Raw genomic sequence first — 23542 nt, 5'->3', positions numbered from 1 at the left:
TTTCCTACTAGTCTTTTGTCAGAAGATAAAATTGTGAGTTGTTTTGTAAATTTCCCATTTATTTGCCAGTGAAGGAAGGAACAAACCACTGACTCTCCCGTCCCCTTACACAACATGTGCAAAGAACTGGGAAAATCAGAACTGCTAAGCAATCACAAATGGAACAGCCTCATTTACTGGAGCTGTTAGAGTTTGGGTAAATGACAGTGCAAACACAGGCCAGATCTGCACTTCTGTCTGAACAGTCCCATCAGTGTTGCCACAGAGAAGTAACACCTACACAGCCCATCCAAACCAAAGGCAGTGTCCTCTTCCAGTTACTTGTTCCTCAGTAGGGGCTCCCACAAAGCCCCGCTCATCACTGGTTTATTTCTGAACTCAGATCCCCGTCAGCTGGGCAGGGAGTGAGATGACATCTCAAAAGCATTATTCCACGAGAAAACATATCCATACTTTGTGCTGCAGTGTCTGTACTTGATAATTTTCCTAATATCATCATTGGTGAGAAGCCCTCAGTACCTGAGGAGGCCAGCCTTGTTGGGTACCAGTCATTCTTTTAAGTTTCCATCTGTGATGGAAATAAAATGTGCAGACTGTGTCTGCAAATAAAATGTGCAGACAGCTAACTAAAATACCTGATAAACATAATGAAACCATACTGCAGAAATTTGTGAAAAATGAGGAGCCTATTTACAAGGAAAACAAAGTTTCTGAGGCTGAACAGCTGACAAAATTGTTTGAGAGATCAGATTGTGATTAGAAGAAAGGATAAAAGACCAGGAGAAAGACTTGCAGAAAATTAGCCCTTGACAGAACTATCTGAATTTTCCAGTAAAGGAAATTGCCCAGGCTGGAATGAAACTCCTGGATCAGAAGCAAATCACACTGAGTGAGTCACTGAGGAATAAGGACAGCTAAATGTATCAGTAAGCTACTTTCCAAAAAGCAAATAGGACTGTTTGCACAAGATGGCCTAGCCAGTGTAGTCTCAGTGCTCAGCTTTTCATACTATGTGGTGACCCCAAAGGTGTTTCAGGGAACTAGTCCAAGGCCATTGGTAGGTAAGCAACATATTTCTGAAACATCATTTAAAATATGAGTTTAATACTGTCACTAGTGCTTTCTAGAAAGATGGGACAGAGGATTTTGTCCCTCCAAATGACAGGTACAAGTTTCTGGGAACAAGCCTGCAGGCTCTTTTAGAGAGTGCTGAGCAGGTAGAGGTCGACACTTTCAAGTTCCCCAGCCTTGAGTGACCTATGGAGAAACATACAAGGCAGTGTATTTCATCCTGTTTCAAACAAAACCAAAACTGATCCACCACTCATCAGAACAGGGTTATTGGCCCTGTCATCCTTGTCATCCTTGCTGATACTTTTACCAAGGAACAGAAAATCAGGTTATTGAAGGCCTCGGAAAGGCTCGGGTATAAGTCCTAAATCTAAATATGATTTTTAAAATCACACATAGAATGGGATAATCTAACAGAACATCATGAAATAAACATAATTTCTCACCATCTGGATTATGTTTTCCAGCTTAAATCACCCAGTATGCTACTTTACGAGGTTGCTCACCTCATCACAAGATGCAAAACGTTTCCTTTGGGGATATAAGCCAATTTGTCAGTGGAATATTTTTGCAACTACCATAAAGTCACAATCCATATGAATATGAATTTTGGCCATATCTTAATTCAGAAATAATTTAGATCAATTTTTCCTGGTCTTGTCTGTGCATGCTGGATATTGGACCAAGAGAGGGGTCAGTACTTAAAGTGTAAAGAGACTTGTCATAAGACAAGAAACACTAAACCTGAACTGTGACCCTTTTAAGTAGGCTGGAGCTGTGAAACTCCTCAGAAGGGCAGTGGATTCCAGCGATTCCATTGCTGTCCGTAGCCCCTCACCGCGGGGCTCTCGCCCCGGGCCCGCCCCTGTCCCTGGTGCTGACCGGGCGCGGCCTCTCGGCCCCGGCGGAGCCAGGGCGGGGCCGCCTGCCCGGGGCTCCCGGCCCGGGGATTCTCCTCGCTCCTGGGCAAATCCCGGGGGCTTCCGATGCCACGGGGGGCACCGCACGCGTTTCCAGCGGAGCAACGCCTGGGAACAGGCTTTTCCTTTTTTTTTTTTTTAATTTTTAACAGACTCATAAAGCAGTGGCTCTGTCATTGCACTGAGAAAACAGCTGACTTTCTGCAGGCTACTTTGGGGAGCATAACATAAAAAGCCAAAAAAGCAAACCAAACAGGACTGCTGAAGAGAAGGATGTATGGAGCGGGCTGCCTGGTCCTTGATAGCACTCAGCAGGACCATGTGAAGGCACCACAAGGCTCAATCTCTTAAATCATCTCGGCATCAGTGTCCTGGTGGGCAATTAAATTGTTCGTTCTGAATTTTTTGTCTTCCAAACCCTTTGTCTCCTCTCGGGACGTCGTTTTAACTTTTCCACCTAACCAAAACGACCATTGCTTATCAACACCAGTGAATCAGTGGGGGGAAACAACCTCGCTCCCACTTTTCCTACGGGTCAGTGAATGAAACCACCGTTCTCACTCGTGTTCCGAGCAAAGGGGCCAAAGGCAGCAGGCAGTGGGCGAAGGGGCTGAAGTCTGGCGGCTCCAAACCAGCAAAGCATTAACACACCAGGCTCAGGAGGTTTTGCTGAACTTGTGCAGGACAGCAGCCCCTCCCGGCCGCCCTCGCCGCCTTCCAGAGCGTTCCTGGTCCCACCCGCGGGCGCAGCCCCCCCGCTCCCGCCGCCATTTCATCCTCGCATCCTTCCCTGAGGGCTCAGACGCGGAACGCCCGCCCCCCGGGATACCTGCTGCCCCGGCGCTCGGCCGAACCGCTCCCCACAGCTCTGTGTCACCTTCCCGCTCTGCCACCGCGGCCCCGAGGTGATCTCGGCCCAAACTCGGATATTTACACGCCGCCGGCAGCGGCTTCTTGCGGATCGGTCCCTGCGCCACCGCCTGAGGCAAATCCCCTCCCGCGCCGCCTCGCCCGCGCAGCGCCCCCTCGCGGCGGGACGGGGGGCGGCCGCCGCCCTCAGCGCGGCGCTCCCGGCGGCCCGGCCGCTCGAAAGGCTCCACCTGCGGGGCAGCGGCTCTTCCCTCGCCGCGGGGCGGGCGGGTGTCTCAGCGCTCCCCTCGGCCCCGGTCGCGGCCCCCTCTGGCTGCGGGGGCGATGTCCGTGGGTGAGGCAGCCGCGGCTCCCGCGGGGGCGGGTCCCACCCGGCGCGGCCCGGGCAGCGCCGTGCGGCCGGAGGCGGCGGGGGGCGGCCGCTCGGCCCGGAGGTACCGGTGAGCGAGACAAGGTGGGTCGCGCCGCGACTACAGCGCTTCTGTAGTGGAAAATTGAACCCCGGAGAGCCCTTACTGGGAAGGCAGAAGTGTAACTTTTGGGAGGCTGCTTAGTTATCTTGCAGCCTTGTGCGTATAGGCGCACCGCTACATCAGCGTGCTGTGGTGATCCCTGAGGAATGTGCGATGGCCAAGTTACACTGACAGGATCCTTCTCGTAAACCTCGTTGTGCGCTCCCCGCGCTGAGGAGACCTCGGGCTGTCAGGAGGCAAAGCCTGGGCCCCAGAGGTCCTGTGTCCTCGATGTCAGTTCAGCCCCTGGTCTGTGTGGAGCTGACGGTGATGTCTTTGGGTTTGTTTGGATGTTTTTCGTTCACTGTTTTCTCTTTCCTGAGGCCGAATAGTCAGTTAGGTTCCCCTGCAGCAAGGCACAGATTACACTAGTCACAGGATTGCTGTAAACTTTCCTGGTTTCAGCCCAGAGTTGGAGAACAGCAGTGAGAACAATAATGCAGACTACTTTTTCTGCCTCAAGTATATATGTTAGAAACTGAGCCCTGCGTTTTAATCCGTTTTGCTGTTATTGACTTATTTTCTCACTAAAGTTGGTAAGCTAACCGCTGTGGTTATGTTTATAAACAGGATGTGCTTAAAACAACAGGTGTTTAGGTGTTCTTTACCTTAAAAGAAGAAATTTTCTTGTCATGGGAAGGTAAGTGCCACAGAAGTCTTAAGTATTACATGGAGTAGTGAGTGTCTTTAAAAACAATGCCTGAAATCTGGTAAGATGATAAATCAATAATATACACTTCACATATAGTCTGGAGAGGTATCTTCCCCTTCCCTTTGACAGTGAATCTGTCTCTCCACAGGTTTCCAGTTTAACACAGTTACCAAAAAGTCTTTGTATCTTTTAAAGTTTAATTCTGTCTAAACTATGTTATATGCCAAATCTTTTATGGTAGTGAAAGGAGGTTGGTGCGGGGAAAAAGGCCATGTAGTAAAGGAAAAAAGTGTGAAATACAGGTGGGTTTTTCCTAAAGGTGAAAATAGTCATGGTGAAGGATCTAGAGGGAGGCGTAAATAGCAAATTTGGTTAATTGGTAAGGAGATACTGGCAGCAGCAACCAGCCAAACAGGAAACATTTGAGCTGCATTTCTGAAGGCATTATACTATAGAGAAGGGAGATAATATTCTATTATTATATTGCTCTGGCGTATCTCCTCAGCCTTATTGGGTTTTTCTGGAACCCACAAAGCCCAGTCTTAGTAAGATACTGACAAAGCAGAATGTGGTGAAGCCAAGTGTGATAGAAAATTTAGCGGCTTGAGAAAGATCAAGATTTAGGACAACTTGATAAAGGGGCTAAAAGGAACTTAGAAATCCTAAGGTCTGTCAGAATTGAAGGATTTTAAATAAATAGGTAAAACAAAGCTGTACGTGGAAGTTCAAATAGGATTAGCTCAACTTAGTTCAGAGTTCAGCAGTGAAGGAAAGAAGATCACAATGAGCTATTTTTCAGAATAGTCTTACTTTGGAAGCAATATTGAATTTGTGGGGGAAAGTATCTTTGCTCTTGGTAATTAATTTTATATTCAGTTTGCCACTGGCAAGGTAGGAATTCAGAGCTAAAATGTTTTTCCACCTCTAATGTGTCAATTTCAAATTCCTTAGCCCTGCTTAGCTAATAGATAGTAAATGTGTACTATTTCATCTTGTGGATGACAATGGAGATCTGTCCCCAAATACAGCTGTTGATTTCATCTGAAGGGTACTTAACATCGGGTAGATTCAAAACTTTGGAAAACTCTAGGATTGCATATACTGGACAACTGGTTCAAAGCTTGGGTTTTCTTCATGCATGTGGCTCGTGAGTAGTTTTTTCAAAGGTTCCATTCACCTTGCTCTGTCACTCTTCTGAAGGATCATAGGTAATTGTGCTGGGGACAATGCAGGAATCCATGGGACAAAAAGGGCGTGTTTGTCATAAAGCTGAAAGCTGCCGCCTTGTACTCCCACTCCCTCAGGTGAGGGAGACTGAAAGAAAGACAGACAATCTTTTTGCCTGTTTCTTTCCTTCTTTTTTTTTTTTTTCCCTAAAAAAAAGTCTATCCAGATTTTTGAACATCTTTCTATTAAAGAGGAGATGATAGTTTATTCATGTGTGGCACAAACCTTTCACTTGCCTAAACATAAAACATTGAAACCATGACCTTGTATGCATACTTTTATTTGCCAGAGATTCATAGTCTGTTGCAGCTCAGAAGTCAAACTCTCAAGCAATCCAATTCTGAAATCCTTGATGATCCAGTGATACAACCTTGTTGCTGCAGTAATTCAAGTCTCCCCTGTGCGTACATCTATCACAGCAACTAAAATATAGCCCCTGACTAATGCGGCCAGCTTTGTGAAGTAGTTGCAGCTTTAACAATTGGAATTTCCATTACTTGTTTCCTCCCACCTTAATTTAGCGTTGACACTAGTAGCTTTTATTTCATTCACTTCATGTCTGTGCACTTCTGAGCATGCAGTTGTGGCTCTCCCAAAGTCAGTTCACTGGAATACGCACAGCGTGGTCTCCTAGCACGTGGGAATTGTTTCCGCTGGTGTGACATCTCTCCTGGGCTGGTGGAAGGACAGCTCTGCTCAGGCTCAGAGCCTTTTGCTGGAGGTGGTGGCAGTCTCCTCTGCCTGGGACCCATCCAGCTTCCTCACAACTGTTCCCATCAGTCAGCTGGGAATAGCTTGGGACAGGAGGGGGGAGTGCCTGGGGAGCTCTGGACAATCCTCTGATTTGATATGTGTAGAGAAAATGTCACCCTGCTCCTGGAATGTGTTTTTTGTTTAAATGTCACTCCTTACATCAGTGACCTCATCTGACTCAGCACTCAGCATAGCTTCTTCTCCTAAGGGAGGGAGCTTTAAGCAAGTCATAGATTTTGACAGCCAGAGAATGTAGGGAAGAAGGCACACCATGAGAAACAAAATACTATTATCTGAGCAAACAAAAATTATTTTTGAAACAGACTAGCAGGCAATTATGTAAAGCAGCTTAAAACCCAATCTAAACATCACAAGCCTCTGAAAAATGAGGAAATTGCGCATTCTGTACACACAGTTTATTTCAGCCTCTGGTTTCCCAGAAGGTTTTGCTGAGGTTTATGCTGGTAGCCATGGTGGCACTGTACCTGCTGCACTGATGTCTCACCTTTGAAAACAGGGCAGCACTGAAACAGCTGGTGGACCACCAGCTTTCTTATTTACTGAATAAGATTCAGTAAATGGCTGATTGTACTAAAAGTCTGTAGAAGGTGGGACCTGTGCTAAGGGTGTCCCTAACAAATGGAGCTGTGACTCCAGCATGAGCTTCTGTAACATTTTAACTTCATTATTAGGAGCAGAGCTTTCTTCAGGCAGGACAAGGGGATACAGAGAGAGAAAACTGGGGAATGTTCTTTTTCCAAGTTGCACCTGGTAGGGATAGTGCAGATGCGTGAAAGAGCTGTGGTCCTGATGTGTTGTAGGGAAATGTTGGCCAGGACGCTGGCGTATCCTCTACACTTTCCTTTTAAAAATGCCAAGCTATGCTGAACATTTGTGCAGACATGGACAGAAACCAAAGGAGTGGGAACAAGTGACCTCAGTTTAACATTTCATTCAAATGACAGAGCCCCGAATGCGATGCCTGCTCTGGTTTCCTAGCTCACCACTCAGCCTGAAGGATCTCTCGGATTCTTTCAGGTGTCCTGATAAGCAAATGGCATGTTACAGATGTGAAAGTAGGACAGAAGCACACAGTTTTTGATTAAACAACATCTCTGTTTCTCAATGTTTAGCTCTGTTCGGTTTGTTGTGTGGTTTTATTCTCTTCTGGGTTTTGCTTCTCCCCCTTTTCTGTTATTTACAAAAATGACTGAAGATTTGGGTATGAGAAGGTAACATCCACAAAATTCACAGTCCATAAAACTTTCTTCTAATACTTATTTATGGTCTTTCTTCTAATACTTATTTATGCGATACTGTCTTTAGTAGTGAAGCAATGACTAGTTATGTTTATCTTACTTCTGGTTTTATTCTGTTCTCCTGAACTCTTGAAATGGAGCCATGAAAGGGCACTAAAACCAGCAGTGAATTCCTAGGAGAAGTAAAAGTACAATGAGAATACACCTCCAAACTTTTGCATGTGCATGTGGCTTTCTAAAAAAATAATTAAAAAAACAGTACTAGATAAACTGGCAGGCCAGGAAACTCTGCCATTTTAAGTCCAACAAGTCAGTTTTGCCTCTCCTCCAAGTAATCATCCAAACATCAGTAGTTCTGGACTCACGGAGGACAGCTTATAAATACTCTAAATGTAAATGTACCTTCGAGGTGTTTGTGAGACATCAAAACCCTGCTTTATTCTCAAGCTGTATCTTGCTATTTGCTTGCGTTTTGGTTGGGGCCAGTTCCACTGGCTCAGTGTTACTTTGATTCAAATCTGTGTGACTTGCTATGGTTTAAGGTAGACCTCTGGCTAAAACAGAGGGTTATATGGTTTAGTCTAGTGCTTATGCAGAGATTAATTATTTCCTTGTACAAATGGCTTTTCTGGCACTGTGAATGCCAGACAGAAACTCTTATTGCTTCATGGTTTTGAAAAATGATTGACCATGTCCTCAGACAAAGACTGAGTTCCTGGTAGTGTTTGCTCTCTGCTGTTTTGTCATCAGATATTTATCATGTTTTCAGATAGGTGTATTGGCAGGGCCACCCATTATCAATGTTCAAGCTGAGCTGCCTCACTCAAGTGCATTGTGTGGGTTTGCTTGTCTTTTTGATTATCAAAGTAGAACCCATATTTGGGGGGCTTTTTCCCCCCCTTTTTAATATAATGGCAGTTTCTTTCTAACCAGAGGATAAAGGAGGATAAATGCTACAAAGATACAGAAGAGGGGTTCTGGAGGTCCTGCACAAATTAGTAACTTGAAAGGGGTGAGCGTTATTTAATGTTTATAGCTTTACCCTGAGAGCAGAAACCTTTTGTTTATATCTGTAGTTCTGCCAACAGTTTCTTCCCTACCCTCATGTCCTCTGTATTTTAGCAATTTCCAATCTAAGGCAGAAATGCTATCCAGCGTTACTGAACAAGGTTTATAGCTTTCTGGAACTCCTAAGAACTGCAATGTAAACTATGAAAAAATCAAGGAAATAATTAAGAAACCAGTTAGCTATTTGTATTCTTAGCCTTTCATTCAAGTGTCACACCTTCAGAAGACTTGTACTGAATTGATGAAACAGGAATAGAGTGAAACTGTGCTTTTGTCACAGAATTTAAATGCTGAAGTATCTCATGATACATCTTTCTGCATTCAGAAAGAATAAATGTTAATTTTCCTAAGAAAAGCAATGGCTGTGGAACCAAGAGCTAAACATGAAGTTGTGGTGGGGTTTTTTTTGTGGTTTGTTTTTGGTTTTGGGTTTTTTGTGATGCTAAATACATGTAATATATACTTTTTCAGTTTAACAAAGCATTGCAAAAGAAGGTTGACACTTTCTTGGTGCCTTTCCTGCTACATGTGGAAAGATCTATATAGAAAGAACTTGTATTATGTGCCACAGTGGAAGATACCTGTGTGCTGAAGGAGAATTTTAAAATGGCTTTGTAGTTGTTAACAGGTTAGTAAAGAGACTTGAATATTTGGGATTTTAGAATGGGATTTTGTTTGCTTGTTTTATTAAAACGTGTTTAGTCCATAAAGTAACTGAGCAGCATGAGGGGCTTGAGGAGCCTAGAAAGATCTGTCCCCTTCCCTGGGGACTATATTAGACCTGTGAGTCATGAAGTCTTTGCATAGTGGGTGTCTGGTTACAAACCTTTTATGGGCCCTGCTCAGCTGGGATATCAGCATCTGCATTATAGCTCCCATCTATTCTTAGGTGCTATCAGAGCACGACCGAACAGGCAAGGCAGAGGGAGCATTGCTTTCGTTATGTAAATCTCTTCCCTGTTCTCAGGCTGTTTTTTCACACTTGTCTGTCTGCCCGTCCCTCTGTCCCGCAGTGCCCTGTGGCTGCCTGTGAAGCGGTACAGCATGGCTTACAGCGTCAACCTGAACGGGCCCGGACCCTGGGGCTTCCGACTGCAGGGCGGCAAGGACTTCAACATGCCCTTGACCATCTCCAGGGTAAGTGTGCAAAAATACCTGGTTGAGCTTGTTTGGGTTGGAACAGAGCAGCCAGATGTACACACTGACCTGGCCTGGCAGAACTGAGATCTTTGCACCTAGGTGTGAATGAAGAGAATATAATGTGGACAAGAAATGTACCAGTTCAGAGTACAAGCTGGCAGTGATAATGCCTCAGGAAGACAGTTCTGGTTAGTATATTTTTATGGATGGTGATACTGTCTCTTTTAAGTAATCTTCCAGTTCAGTTCTGTTGTCTCTTTTGCTGCTGATAGGAGCCTCGGGGTGCAATTTGGGGGGAAGGGAGTAGAACAACTCTGAATGGGAATACAGAATTATATTTCTAGAAAATGAATATGTAACTGCTTGTAAGTATGTGAAGTCAGATGTTAAAACTGAACAAAGACAGGGATGTGTCCCCTCTTGTGATGCAGTGCAATAGTTAGATAAAAATTAGACATGTCAAGCAGAAGACTCAGTAGTACTTAAAATACTGTATTAAATTATGCAGAAGCCTTCCATTTGCAGCTGACAAACAGCATAGATTTAATAATTAATTACCTGGTGTATCTGTCAATTACAGCCATATATCTCCTAGCTGCCTTTTTCTTTTCTCTTCCCCTTGAAATATTATTTTAAGGTTTTTCGGTTCAGTATTCCTATTACCTGAATTAGCTCATTTTCTTAAATATTTTTAACGTTGGATGGTTTTCAGGAAATTTGTGTTTCCCTTATCTACTTTCCTCTTATAAGGTAGTTCTGTGTGATTTCTGGTAGCTCTCTTCTTCTTCTTTTTCCTGACAGTCTCAAATCTGCTCCAGAATGTTCAGATCTTTCTAGGGAGCTCTTGGTTCCTCCACAAATGACCTGCAGAAGGCTTATTTTGCAGTACAGTGATAAGAGAGGTTACTTACATAACAGTGTAAGAGAAATACCAGAATGATTTAATGAGACAAACAAGTAGAATGCAAATAAAAGGTCTGTTCCACTGCAAAAATGATAATAATAAAAAAAGCCACCTACACTGCTTTTAAAACTGTTTTCTTCATAATGAGGAAATACAGTCTGTTAAGTTGTGGGTACAAAATGTGATTCAAAGTCAGTTGGTGAGCTTCTGAAATCTTAGCTATGCTCTTTCATATTCATCCTGTGAAACTGTATCATCTGATCTCCCTTGTTCTTATGCACATTATCCCTTTCTTGGAAGACAGAGCCACATTTACCTTGATACTAAGGCCTATGATGGTGAGACATACTTTTCATAACTCCTTTTGCAACACAGTAATTGCAAAGAAGGCTGTTCTGGCAGTATTATCAAAAGCAAATAAGCAAAGGACAACCTAAAATACCCCCATCTACAAAAGTAAACTCCCTTCATAAGCTCAGATGAATTTTGCTCCTGTACATAGTGTTGGTATTTCTTTTCTCATCCCACCCAAGGTAAGTACAGAGAGGTGCCATCATATTTTTGTAGGTGTTTTCATGACACTTTGCAGCCTGCACTGTGTGGTGTTGATTATTTTCCTGTAAGTCATTCAGTCATACCTGGAGTCTCAGCCATGGGCCAGGGCTGTAGCCCTTGCTCTGTATATGACACAATCAGTAATGAAAAGCCAATTGTTTCCCAAAGAGCTCATTGTCTCAGATTGTAATCTGTGAAAGTGTAAACACTATGCCCAAAGGCTGTGTGATTCTCATGGGGCTTTTGAGAGCATAGGAGGAGCAGAAGTGAAACTGCAACAGCTGAATTCCCAGAGGTGTGGAGGAATTAGCTCTTCACACAGCTGAGTGCATTTTCAGCACTGTTAAATGTTTTTTAACTCCTTCCCAGTGGGGCCCAGTTTATTGCTGGAACTACAGCTTTGGGATGGGATTGGATTTTAGAGCCTGCCTTATGAGGGCAGAAGCAGACATACAGGAATGAACATAGCCTCTTTCACGGGGAGCTGGGATAGTTATGCCTGCTGGTTGTGATTTTTTAATTGGAACACAGTGTAAGACATGGCTTTTGATAATAATCTGTTTTTTTCTTTATCGTCAGATATCTCCAAACAGATCAGAAATCGCAGTCATAAGTGAGTTGACCTGTGAACTCAGCCGTAGTTGGAGTCTTACTGTGGGGGGAAAAGGGAAGCTGGACTTACATGTTTAAGATATTCCTGGTAGGGAGGAGGGGAGAGAAGATAACTGAGGAAGATCTCCTTCTTGGAAAGGGCACACAGCTCTAAATGTTGCTAGTGGATTCTGTACACCTATTTATGGACTGGTTTTGCTCCACTGCTGCCCTGAGATGAGATTAGACTTCCTGTGTGCAAGATAAGTCCTAAACTCCAAATACTTCCACTTAATGAGTATTATAATTGCTTTTAATATCAGATGTGCCATGGCCCTTCTGGCTACATGTGCTCAGTGTCCTTCTGAGCCCGCAAACTGGGTTTGCACGCAGACGTGTTCATTGTGCTCTAACTGCCCCCAATTAATTAGACTGTCTATGGGCCACAGAGAACAGAGAGATTCCTCCTTTTTCATGAAGGCTGTGTGCTCTTGTGTCATGCTGCAAGAGCACTGCCTCTAAACCTCTGAGAACAACAATGGAAAGTGTCTAACACAGCAGGGATGTTCATCCCGTCTATAGTATTAGACGCACATGTTTCCAAGCACCCTCCTGAAGGAGAACACCAGTGCTGTGCATTATGAGGTCAGCCCATGCATAGACATAAGGTGGGTACCTGTTGACCTGCACTGTCAGCCAGCCCTATGCAATTCCCACTCACCTCACACTTTACCTGGAGAGCACAGGAGAAATCCTGAAGGTGTTTGAAACCTGCTGAGAAAAGCACAATACAGGATTGGGGGGTTGCTAATGCTTCTGCTCAGGAAAAATGCTCTTAAGACAGTGGATGAGGAGGGGAATTACGCAGAGCTGTTTGGCATAACAGTTCACTTCTAAAGGAATCTTTAAAATGGTTTCTGAGACATGTCTTTCTCCCATTCAGGTAGGCCCAGGTGATCAGCTCATTGCTGAACAGTCAACAGCATAATGCACAGGAGTCACAGTCAGTCAGCTGGGTGACAGATGAAGATGTGTTCCCCTAAAATGGATTGTTCTTATCTGTTCTTTATCTAAAAATAAATGTCTGACTAACATAGGAGGTAGGAACAAGAAAACAGGACACAAAAACAAGTAGGGAAGAGTTAAGGTCACTCTGCAGCTTTCACACTCCTGTAACAATAGCATTGGGAAATCATCTGTGAACTATTTTTCCAGTCCCCACCCTGCAGACCATCCTGCCCACTAGAAAAATTCTGTCATGAGATGTCAAATTCTGTTATGAGATGTCAGATTCTGGACTGAGATGTCATGAGCAGGTAGCAGACGCAGGAAAACAGTATTGACAGGCTTAGTAAAGCTGAGCATCTGTCAGCCCTGCTGAAATGAATGAGACTTGCAGGTTGTTGGCAGGGCTAAGCGCTGTCACCAGTGGCATGATCATATACATAAATCTGGTCTTTCCAAATTGACGTGGGCAGCAAAGCTGTTTATTTTCTCCTACTGCTTGAACTGTCTGGAAGGAAGCAGAATTCATTAATTTTGTAGGCCTAATCCTCTGTAAGAAGGCTTTTGGACATAGTTAATTACCTAAGTGCTCAGCTGCCATGTCACCTAAGATGATGGGATTGTACATGGTTGGATGCAATACCAGAACATCTTCATATTATTCTGAATCCTTACTTCTGAGCTGTGAACTTTTCTAGTGAGACAGGCTGGCTTTGGAGTGATCCAGTGAGCTGAAAGGTGTGAAGGAGCTATCATTATCTGAGGTAGTGGAAATATTATTTAAATCACTGTGGTAACTCACAACTGGTATATTCACTCTGTGGTTATCCATACAGTTTTGTATTTCCTAATAGAGAGGGTTTTTAGCTGCTTGGGTTCCAAAACAAAAGCTAGAGCCTGAAACAGGAGATACGGTTTAAACAAAACAAAAACATTCAAGAAATACTTTACTTGATTAAGGGATGAAAAGGTGGAAATCTGGTGATGATGTAAGTCCAGGGAGGGAAAATAGCAAACACTGCTACAAGAGGAATTAAATTAGCTGATCTGTATACTGACTCTGCTACAAGCAGCCTGAAACAGCTTTTCGAATCTGGGGAAAACCCTGGTCTAGCATTTTACAGTCTGTGTCTACAGGAGCAGGAAGGGTTTTTTCTCACAGTTGTTAGGCTCTTTGCTTTTATCAGCATCTCTTGCTGATTGCTTCCTGTCCCTCCTCCAGTCCCTAGCATGCATATGCCAACCTCTGGCTGTCACTGCCTTTGCTTTAGAGGAGCTGTGTGAGAGTATTCATTTCCTGTGGGCTGTTGCTGTCAATGCCTTACAACAGACAACTGTGGAGGGAAGGCAGTCCCTCTTCACTTTTTTTTCCTCTGTTCTTGAAGGGGGGAAGCCTCAGATGATCTGGGTGAGGCTCTGTGCATTCTGCTGCTGTCCTTTGAATGGCCGTGTGGTGCTGTACATAAACTGTAATCAGAAAAATGCAGTTTACCTGTATTGACTGAACTGAAACAATTCAGCAAGTTCTCCTGAAGTGCTGGCACCACATCACCTGTTAAGCATCCACGTTTGGTGAATCAGACTGCTGAATAGCTGTCCTAAAGCTGCAACTGCAGCTCTCAGAGGTTTTGTGGGTTTTTTAAATCTCCAAATAAGAAATCCTTCACAATACCAAAAGATATAGATTAGTATTTGTAATGGTTGATATTCTACTAAACTAACAGATGAGTCTGGTGTCCTCTGGAAGCCTAGAAGTCTTCCTCTTTAACTATTACTCAGTAAAGATGTTTCCTTTTTTCTTTAAAGTTCAAATAACTGAGTCAACTTCTGAGAAGGAAGTGAGCCATTTAATATAATGACTGTCTTATGCCTAGACAAATTCTAGTAATTTCTTACAACTGAGCAGAGTCACATTCTTCCAGTCCTCTTAAAGTTTAGCTCAAAATAGTTCAGTGTGAGAGAAAAATTGAATACTTCCAGGCCAGCTTTTCAGAACACTCCGAAACTTTACTATCTATTTTTTGATAAAACAACTATTCTGTGGGCATCAGCATTTCTTTGGGATCATCTGTTTAATTTGTTGATTACTTCTTGAGTAACAGTCACCTCATCTGCAGTTACAGCATTCTGAATTTTATTACCTGCAATTATTTGTTCTCTATGCAAACAATGTCAGTATCCTAGGAGAGTGCTGGTTATCTGAGGTGGTATGTTTGCTTTCAAATTAATTTGCAAGCCAGTTCTGATTTGTTTACAGCCACATCAGAAATGATTGTGTTTCTGTGAGCCTGAGCTCCACAAGTAACTCCTCAGCCTCCTGATTTGGTATTGTTTATTTGAGATGTTCCAGCAGACAGCATCTGTACTATAAATGGCTGTTCAGTGCAGAGGGCATTTGTATGATATGGTTGCATGTCTCATCAAACACAAGTGTCGTGTCTGTGTCAGACAAGGAGAGAGGGAGCAAATTCTCTAGTTGCTCTCCATTCAATTAACACTTGTTGGGCCAGAGAAATGGGTTCTGGCACCTGGGGATCAAAAAATCCCAGGATACTGGGGAGGCAGTTCAAATCTCTGCTCTGAGCGAAACAGAACAGAGTTTAAATGTGGCTGTGCAGGTGCTCGAAGAGGCAAGGCATTAGTTATTCTGAGATAGACGTTTCCTGTCTTGATCAAAAGTACTGTATCAGGTCTGGGAAGTAATCCCAATGGATGTTTCACCAGAGCCACTAACACTTTAGAGAAGGTTGGATTTCTGCAAATACCCAATTTTATATCCAAAGCAGTTCCAGCACAAGAAGGGTTATTTTCCCCTTCTGGGTAAACAGTCGTGATAGAATTAAGAAGCTTTTGTTTTCCTTCCTTGCAGAAAATATTCTGAGAAATCCATGAAGTTTGTTGTTGTAACTTTAAACTCAGGCTTATTTGTTGAAGAGTGTTTATTACATTTTTTATTTAAACTGTAGCATGCTAACACAATGTGATTTGAATGCACGTAGTCTACTTGACAAAATAACTTCCAGGAACAGCATGTAGCTAGCGGCAGCTCTTGGTCAAATGATTTCTCCTTGAAATCAAGTAGGTACTCGGAACACAAAGACAACCCCTCTTATCTGTTTGTGTGATTAAAGTAATCACTAAATACTAAGTCCACTGCTGAAGGTCGGAGTAAATAAGGAGTATTATGTGTTCTGCACAGATGCTGTGCAGAAATCATCTATTTAATGCTAAGTTCTTCAATTCTGTCTGTTTTGAATTTCAGGAGAGACATAACACCCTGGTAGAATATAGGCCAGATAAATGTGAGTAACAGCCAGTAATAGCTGAGGTTCTGGTTTAAATGGTGTTACATCATCAAAAATGGTGTTCTGACTGTTCTGACACAAAATACGTAACCCATGCTTTTGGAGCCCTTTCTTCATTTCACATCCTAAATACTTTTTAATTTGGAGTGGGATTGTAGCTGAATCATCAATACTTGTGTGGCATTATCTGTGAAAAGAGCTCATTCTGTGAAATAACTGGGCTGAATAATATTTATGCAATGGTCAGCTCAGTTATAAAGTAACTTTGCAGCTTTCTTTCCTGCGAAAGAAAGGGAAATGCAGCTCTTCCCTTGAACAGGAGGCATTTGGTGTTAGCTGTGGGAAACTTGGGCTCAAGAGTGGTGAAAAAATGAGTTCACAACTGGGGATAACAGTAGCTCTTGTGGTTTTATGGAAGAGGGAGGAAAGGGTTTCTTAACCAAAGGAAACAGATCCACAATTCAAATTAGTTACATTCCATTTTCACTTGTTTTAAGATTTCACAGTGTGCCCTGGCAACTGGATAATGTGGTCTGACACATTGTTCAGTCTTTGACCTAGAGTTCACTTGTATGAGAATGTAGTTGATGTAGTATTTCAGGAAGTCCTCAGATTTACATAATTATCATTAAAGTTAATAATTTTGCAGATCCTTTAGAATGAGTAAACATCAGGAGGTAACCATTAAATTATGAATTTACAGATGCTGAACTGTCAGTGCTTTATAATTAAAATGCACAATAAGCTTTTTTTCAGGTAAAACTTTTTATTAGTGTCTGATGTCTGAACTCAGTAAATGACTGTCTTAATAACACAGCAGATAACTATCATTATCTCCATTCTGAATACATTATTGCAAAATGTTCTCCAGCCAGTGGAACAAAAGGAGAAATTAGCTCTATGAATATGTTATCATTAACTTTCTATACTAACAACAGCAGTTCCTATCTTGTTGTCTAATTAGTAGCATAAAGTGTATGTTATACTATAACCATCAAAAATGTGGCTATTTAAATATAAAATAACACCAGCCTTGAGTAGCAATGGGGAAGTATGAAAATGGTGTACAAAGTGCAATAGTCTTCATTATAATCTCGCTTTCACAGTGGGCTGGAGCTAGCTGAGAAGGCAATCTCATGTAGCCAGTTTGTGCATAACTAGAAGTTTCTGCATGTGGGTACCTGAGGTGCCACCATTTTAATGCTTAATATAGCATGAAATAGTGTCCAGTGTAATATGAGATAATGCTCTCCTTTTCCACTGAGTTTTGTTGCAAGATTAGTCAAATTATCAATGTGCAGGTAAATTATTAGTCCCTGTTGAAAGATCTTGAGAAGGGGAGAGGAAGGAGGGAAATTTCTGCTGAACATGGTAAAAATCAATTGCAACTGCAAGTTTGGAGGAAATAAATGAATTTAAAACGTTGTCTGGCAATGTTAGCAGTACTGTGCTATGAGAAATGAATAATGCTAATTGGAAAAGTTTCTATACATAGCATGTTAAAGGGCTGTTTCTTCTGTACAAGTGTAATTAATGCCTTAATAAAAAGGTTACCTGAGAACAAAATATCTGAATAGGCTTTCTGTTACAGTTACATAAATTCCTAAATACTAATTTGATGGAAGTATGCTATGATATTTAATAAATGATTTAATAAATTTAATTCATTAATTCATAACGAATTTCATTTTTGCTGGTACAGAGTGAGGACGAGGATCTCAATAAATGTGCTGTTAAGGCACAATTTGTTGACCCATAATTCAAATTATATATTTATATATGTATTATTTTTATATCTATAATATAAATAATAAATATGATAATAAATATTTATTTAAATATTTATTTAAAAGCTAACAGGTATCACCTGTCAAAATGTATTGCATAGATAATTAAAAAAAAAAAAAGTATTTTACTTAGCTACTATCAGAATACTCAAGTCATAAAAGAAATAATAGCTTGGTCACATAAAGCTGTCCCTGAATCTTAGGTCAGCCTGTTAGATATCCCTTGGGGACAGTTCTCAAATCTCCCATTTTTCAGATCCATGAAGAGTATAATAATTCCCCCAAATGTAAAGCTGTTGTGTTCTTCTAAGAGATTTACAGGAGAAAAGACACACAATAAATAGAGGGAAGAAAGTACCTGGAATTAGGTACCCTCAAAAAAATTCATTTTCAGCTTATGAATGGCTCCAGATAATATCTTGAATGGGCTTCCTACAAGGTGTCTCCTCTCTTTGGTAGTGGTGCTTAGCAGCCATTTTCCCAAAAAGCCAATGAGATCTTGCTCTTCTTTTAGGAAGATGAAATGGGCCAAATGTCCTAAAGGCATGCAAATCCCCCAACAAGGGTAGAGTTACTCTCTGCACCTCCCACGTGCGTAGCTGGTGTTGTGATCATCTGTGCCACAGGTGTCTAGTGCCTGGACACAGTGCATAAATAGGTTTTAACCTTTCTCCAAAATCCTTCCAAATGCACTTGATTTGTAGCAATGGCAGCTGAGGATTAGGAGGAACACAGCCTTTCACGTAGTCTCACCCTATTCCCACCTTTCCCTTGCTCAGAGTCCAAATTCCTGCCTCTGGGCTATTTTGGCTCTATGCCTCTCTTGCTTAGCCATACCTAATACAGACATAAACCCTTATTCTTAGTAAAAGTAGCAGGCTTAAGGACACATGCTTACTTTAAACAATTTATGGGTTCTCAGTTTGAAGCCAGCGTCAGTGACAATTAGTCTTTGTGGCATGAATAAAAATGTTTGCAATGCATTGTAGTACTTTCTATACCTGGTTTGGGTGCCGTGCACACTCTTGAGAAGCCTCTGTGGGACTCTCATGCTATATTTAAAGCATCCAGTAACTTAGGAAGCTATTTTGAATTGGAACCAATGCTACGTTTACCTCAAGCTTCTGGAATGGGACATCTTATCCAAAACTCCAAAAATACTACATGTAACCCCAGATTCTGGTACATAGTGCCAAATCGGAATGCCCTGGTATTAGGGTGAATTTGGGCTGCCTTTCCTTGATCCTGGGGGTCACTGGGACCATCCTGTTCTGTCTGAAAATGTCAGCATTCTCTCCTTACCTAATCATAGCTGGTTCAAAAATGTCTAAGGGCAGTTGGTACTATAGCAGGTGTTTGAAAAAGAAATAGTCAAAGCAAGATGGTCTTTTTCATCAGCACTGGCTAAGGTTAATTATTGTAGAAAAAGATTATTAGTCTTTCTGCCTTTTTTTTTTACAAGAGTTGTAAAATACAAGTACCCTCCTAACCTACTGTCAAAATTCCTTTCCTGTCTAAAAGATTCTTATCTCACTGTTTTGCTTAAATTATCTAACAAATTATGCAAGATGAAATCCTTTAATCCTTTAGCCAACTGTATGGGGTGGGGTGGATGAGGATGTCTCTTATGTGTGCTTTGTTTTCTTCATGACAAGAAATGGTCAGCAGAATTGCAAGCATCACCAATTGTGTGGGCAGCAGCAAACCACATCTACCTGAACTGCAATCTCTTCCCTGTTGGACTGCCCACTGCTTGGTACTATTTATTTTCAGGGCAGCACTTGTGAAATTGAAATGTGCTGCTTTGCCATTAGTTGTCAGTAGCTCAGGCTGAGTGCACAGAGTTGTGGGTACCAGACTGCTGGCACCTCATGGGAAGGGTGAAGTGATTGTTGAGGTGCCAGAATTGTTTGGCTGTTTCAGCCCTGAGAAATAGCAAAGCTTTCCTCTCTTTTGAGGGAGGTTTTATCCCACCCTTGAGAGCTCTGTGCCTCAGCTGTAGGAGCCAGCTGCAAGGACAAGTACTGGTGGCTCTTGGCATTCATCCTCACTCCATACGAGATTGTTCTCTGCTGTCTTCTCCTTCCATATGCCTGGAATGCTTGTATGGCCTCTTTCCCTTGCCGCCTTTCCTTGCTCTATTCCCACATTCTGCCTCACCAGAATGTGCCATCCTTTCTTTGCTCCTGGCTTTCCATGCCATTCAGATAAAGTGCACTTAGAGTGAAGGAGCAAAAAGATGAAGACTGCATTTGGGAAGTGAAAGACTTAGACCCTCCGAGAGGTGTTGTAAAGTCCTGTAGAGCCATGGAGGGGACAGAGAAGGAATGAGCAGGAAGGAGCTGGCTAAATATGGTGCCACAGGGAGGTTCATGACTGCTCTGGGTGAAGCTGGGTTTTTTCCTGTTTTTTCTCTGATTACATGTGTTGCTAGTAAATAGTCTTCTCTAGCCTCTGTTAAGGAACCTAAGCTGCAAATAATACCAATGTCACTTCTGTGTTGACAATAGAGTGCATCTTCACTGAGATTCCTGGGAGGATTTCCTCCTTTTACAACCACCCATCCTATGGTCCACAAAAAGATGTATTTGTCCTGCTTAGCAGCACTTCCCTTTCCCTACGTATCTGTGCTTAATTTTCTTCAGAGCAGTGGTTCCTTGCTCTGCAAAACGTCGTCTTGCAATCTCCAACTTTTTCTTTGAAGAAAATATACACATTAATATTCATTTTTGAAAAAGTATATATATAAAATACAAGCAGATAATGATTTAGAGCATTTCCATAAATTCCACATGCCAAAACATGGAGATTTAGTGGTGGTAAAGAGAAACAAAACAGAATAAACTTTCTTAAAGGCCTAGATAATCAGTGAATTAGTTCAGTTTTAATTTCACATCAGTTTTATGTAGACCCAATTCTTTTCTAGGAAAAATGAGAAGTCTAAAGATTGGTAATTTACATGAATATGTTGCTCTCTGGAAGAAAATGAAGTGTGTCTGTTTTTTTCCAGTGTGTGTGGCCTGTCATGGAGGTTATCTCAGCTTGTGGGAACATTCTTGGCCAAAAAAAATGATCATCCCTTCCACAATATTGAAGACACATTTGCAGTGTGATTGACAAGATGAGGAGGTGGTATATAATTTCTGTGCATGTCAAGGGACTGGTAGTGTATGAAACCAAAACTAGAACTTGGCTGCTTTATTTATCCCTTGAACAGATGCAGTACCAGCAGCTGCAATAAGATCTTTTATACATTCCACCCACGATTCCCTGGAGTTCATGTGTCCTAAAGACAACCTGGAAAGGAGGCAGGACTCTCTCTTGTACAGTGTTACATTTTATAACTACAGTGTGAGAATGCTGGTCTTTCTCAAAAGGAAAGAATTCCAGGCTGAATCTGAGTCTCATCCCATTTGATGATATGGGTAAATGTCTTTATCTCTTGCTGCTCTGAGTATTTAGCTCAAATGCTTAATTTGATCTCTACATTTTGTTGTATTAAAACTCTTTATAAACTCTATAAACTACAGAGCACTACAAAGAAGTAGTTTTATTATAATTTAACCCTTATTTGCCTTATTAACGAGACCTTTAATTAGTTTTATCTGGGGGAAGTATTGTTAAGACGACTGGTAAACAATATTACTTCTTTTGTCTCCATTGAGTCTTGATCCTCCTCCACTGGTTTTGCAGAGATTGGATTGGGTTCCAACGTTAAATTCATCTCCAAGTTTAGGAGGCCAGGAAAAAGCTCTCACCATGGACTTGATTCTTTCAAAGCCTCTTTGTTCAATGCACAGATAAAGGGTTTGGGTAGGAATAAACTTTCCTTGTTGGCATTTAATTTTAGAGCATTCACAGTGAATGTTCTGGCCTGGATGCCACAAGTCTTTAGTTTCAATCTTCCCATGAAGCATCTTGGCTACTGTCTGAGACTATTTGTGCCATACATCCACACCAGTATGCTACTGCCCTTGGATACACTAATGCTGTAAAGGAAAATGTTTAAAAAATACCCTCTAAAATATTATCTTTTTCCATTGCAGACAACACAATTTTGCTGTAGCAAAATAGGGATCAGGAACTACTGAGAAAAGCCCCCAGATTGCCAAAGTTTATTTTGAAAATAATGGGTACGTGCCATCTTTTGAAGCTGTTCATATCTTCTCACCATTGCAGCAATGACGGGATACTCAGTAAAAATAAATTTTCTCAATGTGTCATTAGAGAAGCTTTTTTCTGGCTAAATTATAACACCTTAAAAGAGATGATGGTGACCCCTTTGAAGAGATGAATTTGAAACATCTAATTGTTTCTTAGTATTTCTTTGAGTATTTTCATATATTTATTGAGTAAAATCGTAATAATTAAAATCTCCAGATCCGTAGGTTTATTTGTTAGCAACAATAAATAATGAAGTAAAGGCATGTTTTCATGGAAAGATATCAAATCCTGAGAACAGCTGAAAAGGGCAATGGTTTGCCATGTCCTTAGTACATTTTTAGTTGAGCTGATTTTTAGTTGGAACACAAAAGGAGTTCTCCCTATTTTCCCTACTGAGTGAATACTGCCTGGGACCTGTGTATTTATCTTTAGATGCTGATGGCCTATAAAAGCCCATCTCTCTTTTTTTTTTCCTTTTCTTTAACACCCGTGATGAACAGATATTCTTGATTACATATATATATGTATAAATAACAATATCTATATCTTTTCTCTGTCATTTGTCACACCATTACTTGCTTTCTGCCCAGTTTCTCTTGCTTTGATACCAGAATAAGTAACATCAAAGCTTTTTTGATGGTATCTTTGTACTTTTTGTGCAGCTTCATTCCAAGGACAAATAGCCATTGGTTGGCTCTGCCTCTTTCCATTTTCCTCCCTTCCTCTGGTGACTTGGGTCACTTTGCAGTGCAAGTAGGTTGCGCTGTGATTGTCCTCAATCCAATTAGATAATGTAACAGAGAGAGTGCCATGGCCTCATGTTCAAGGAGAGCTGCCTAGAAGTTGCACTTAAAAATTGATAATATGAATTTTAACATCCTCTTAACTTGGAAATATGTCTTTCATTTCTGTGATACTTGATACTGTCTTGAAGTGTCTTTTTCTTTTCTGTTCTTACCTCTGACACCTCCATAATCTGTTTTTTTATGGTTAATTTTCATTGCAAAGACCAGAGAGAGGGACTAGGACGGGATTTTATTTTTTGATTCAGATATACATTGTCCATTTTGGGAGATGAGAAGAGCATGTTACAAAATATCCTTTTTGTTAGCTTCACTCCAACCCACTGTTATCCATAGTCTCAACACATATAGAACTGTTTCCATCCTCTAAGTAGAAACCAAAGGAGCTACAAGACTGAGCAAACTGCAAATACTAGGAATGTATGCCAAGATAGGGAGGTTGTTAGCAAGCATTGTTTGTACTGATGGATATCCAAGCTGCATGTGGAAGTGACTGGTAATTCTTTCTATTGCCATCTCTCACTGTCAAAGCATTGGGCAATACTCTGCTAGGACTGGGATGGTATTCTGAGATTTAAGTTTGGATTAAGTATGTCAAGACAAATGCCAGTCTGACAGAAGAGAGAGCACTGTAAGCCTACATGCTGGCATGAGACTATAAGGAAGAAGTTTGAAATCTTGCCTGGCAACAGTTCTTCTATTCTAGTGAACACAAGATTAATCTATTGTAACTTAAACAAGGAAGTCCTGCTTCCACTTACAATATTTACTGTCATGTTTAGAACAGACCTGATTCATTTTTTGTTGCTCTACATGTTATTTTAAATACATTGTGGTGCTGGTAGTTGGAAGGAATGTTCCCCCAGAGGGGTAAAAAAACCCCTCACAGCCAACTAAAAAAATCCCAAAAATAAATTGTCAATAGAGTGAGAAATTATTGGACTTATAAGGATCCA

At 41.6% G+C, this 23542-nt stretch overlaps 1 protein-coding gene and 1 long non-coding RNA gene across 7 annotated transcripts in view; one reads left to right on the top strand and one right to left on the bottom strand.

Annotated features, from left to right (window-relative positions):
• Window positions 1-2960, bottom strand: part of LOC134554913 (uncharacterized) — a 46001-nt gene extending 43041 nt beyond the window's left edge. The window contains exon 1 of the long non-coding RNA XR_010081342.1: window positions 2821-2960. This is a non-coding gene — a long non-coding RNA (uncharacterized LOC134554913). The remainder of the gene's footprint in view (window positions 1-2820) is intronic.
• Window positions 1621-23542, top strand: part of LDB3 (LIM domain binding 3) — a 116094-nt gene continuing 94172 nt past the window's right edge. Inside the window, exons 1-3 of one of the 6 annotated variants that reach the window (XM_063406033.1) lie at window positions 1626-3315; window positions 8804-8960; window positions 9346-9469. In XM_063406033.1, coding sequence (XP_063262103.1) covers window positions 9377-9469 — 93 coding nt within the window. In that variant the 5' untranslated portion in view covers window positions 1626-3315; window positions 8804-8960; window positions 9346-9376. Of the gene's footprint in view, window positions 3316-8803; window positions 8961-9345; window positions 9470-23542 lie in introns of all 6 variants that reach the window. The other 5 variants (XM_063406038.1, XM_063406032.1, XM_063406034.1 and 2 more) reach the window with 5 other exon arrangements.

Source organism: Prinia subflava, chromosome 9 (genome assembly GCF_021018805.1).
Source record: "Prinia subflava isolate CZ2003 ecotype Zambia chromosome 9, Cam_Psub_1.2, whole genome shotgun sequence".
NCBI classification, from domain to species: domain Eukaryota; kingdom Metazoa; phylum Chordata; class Aves; order Passeriformes; family Cisticolidae; genus Prinia; species Prinia subflava.
The sequence above is the reverse complement of the archived record's forward strand: the minus strand, read 5'-3'. Positions and strand labels throughout refer to the sequence as shown.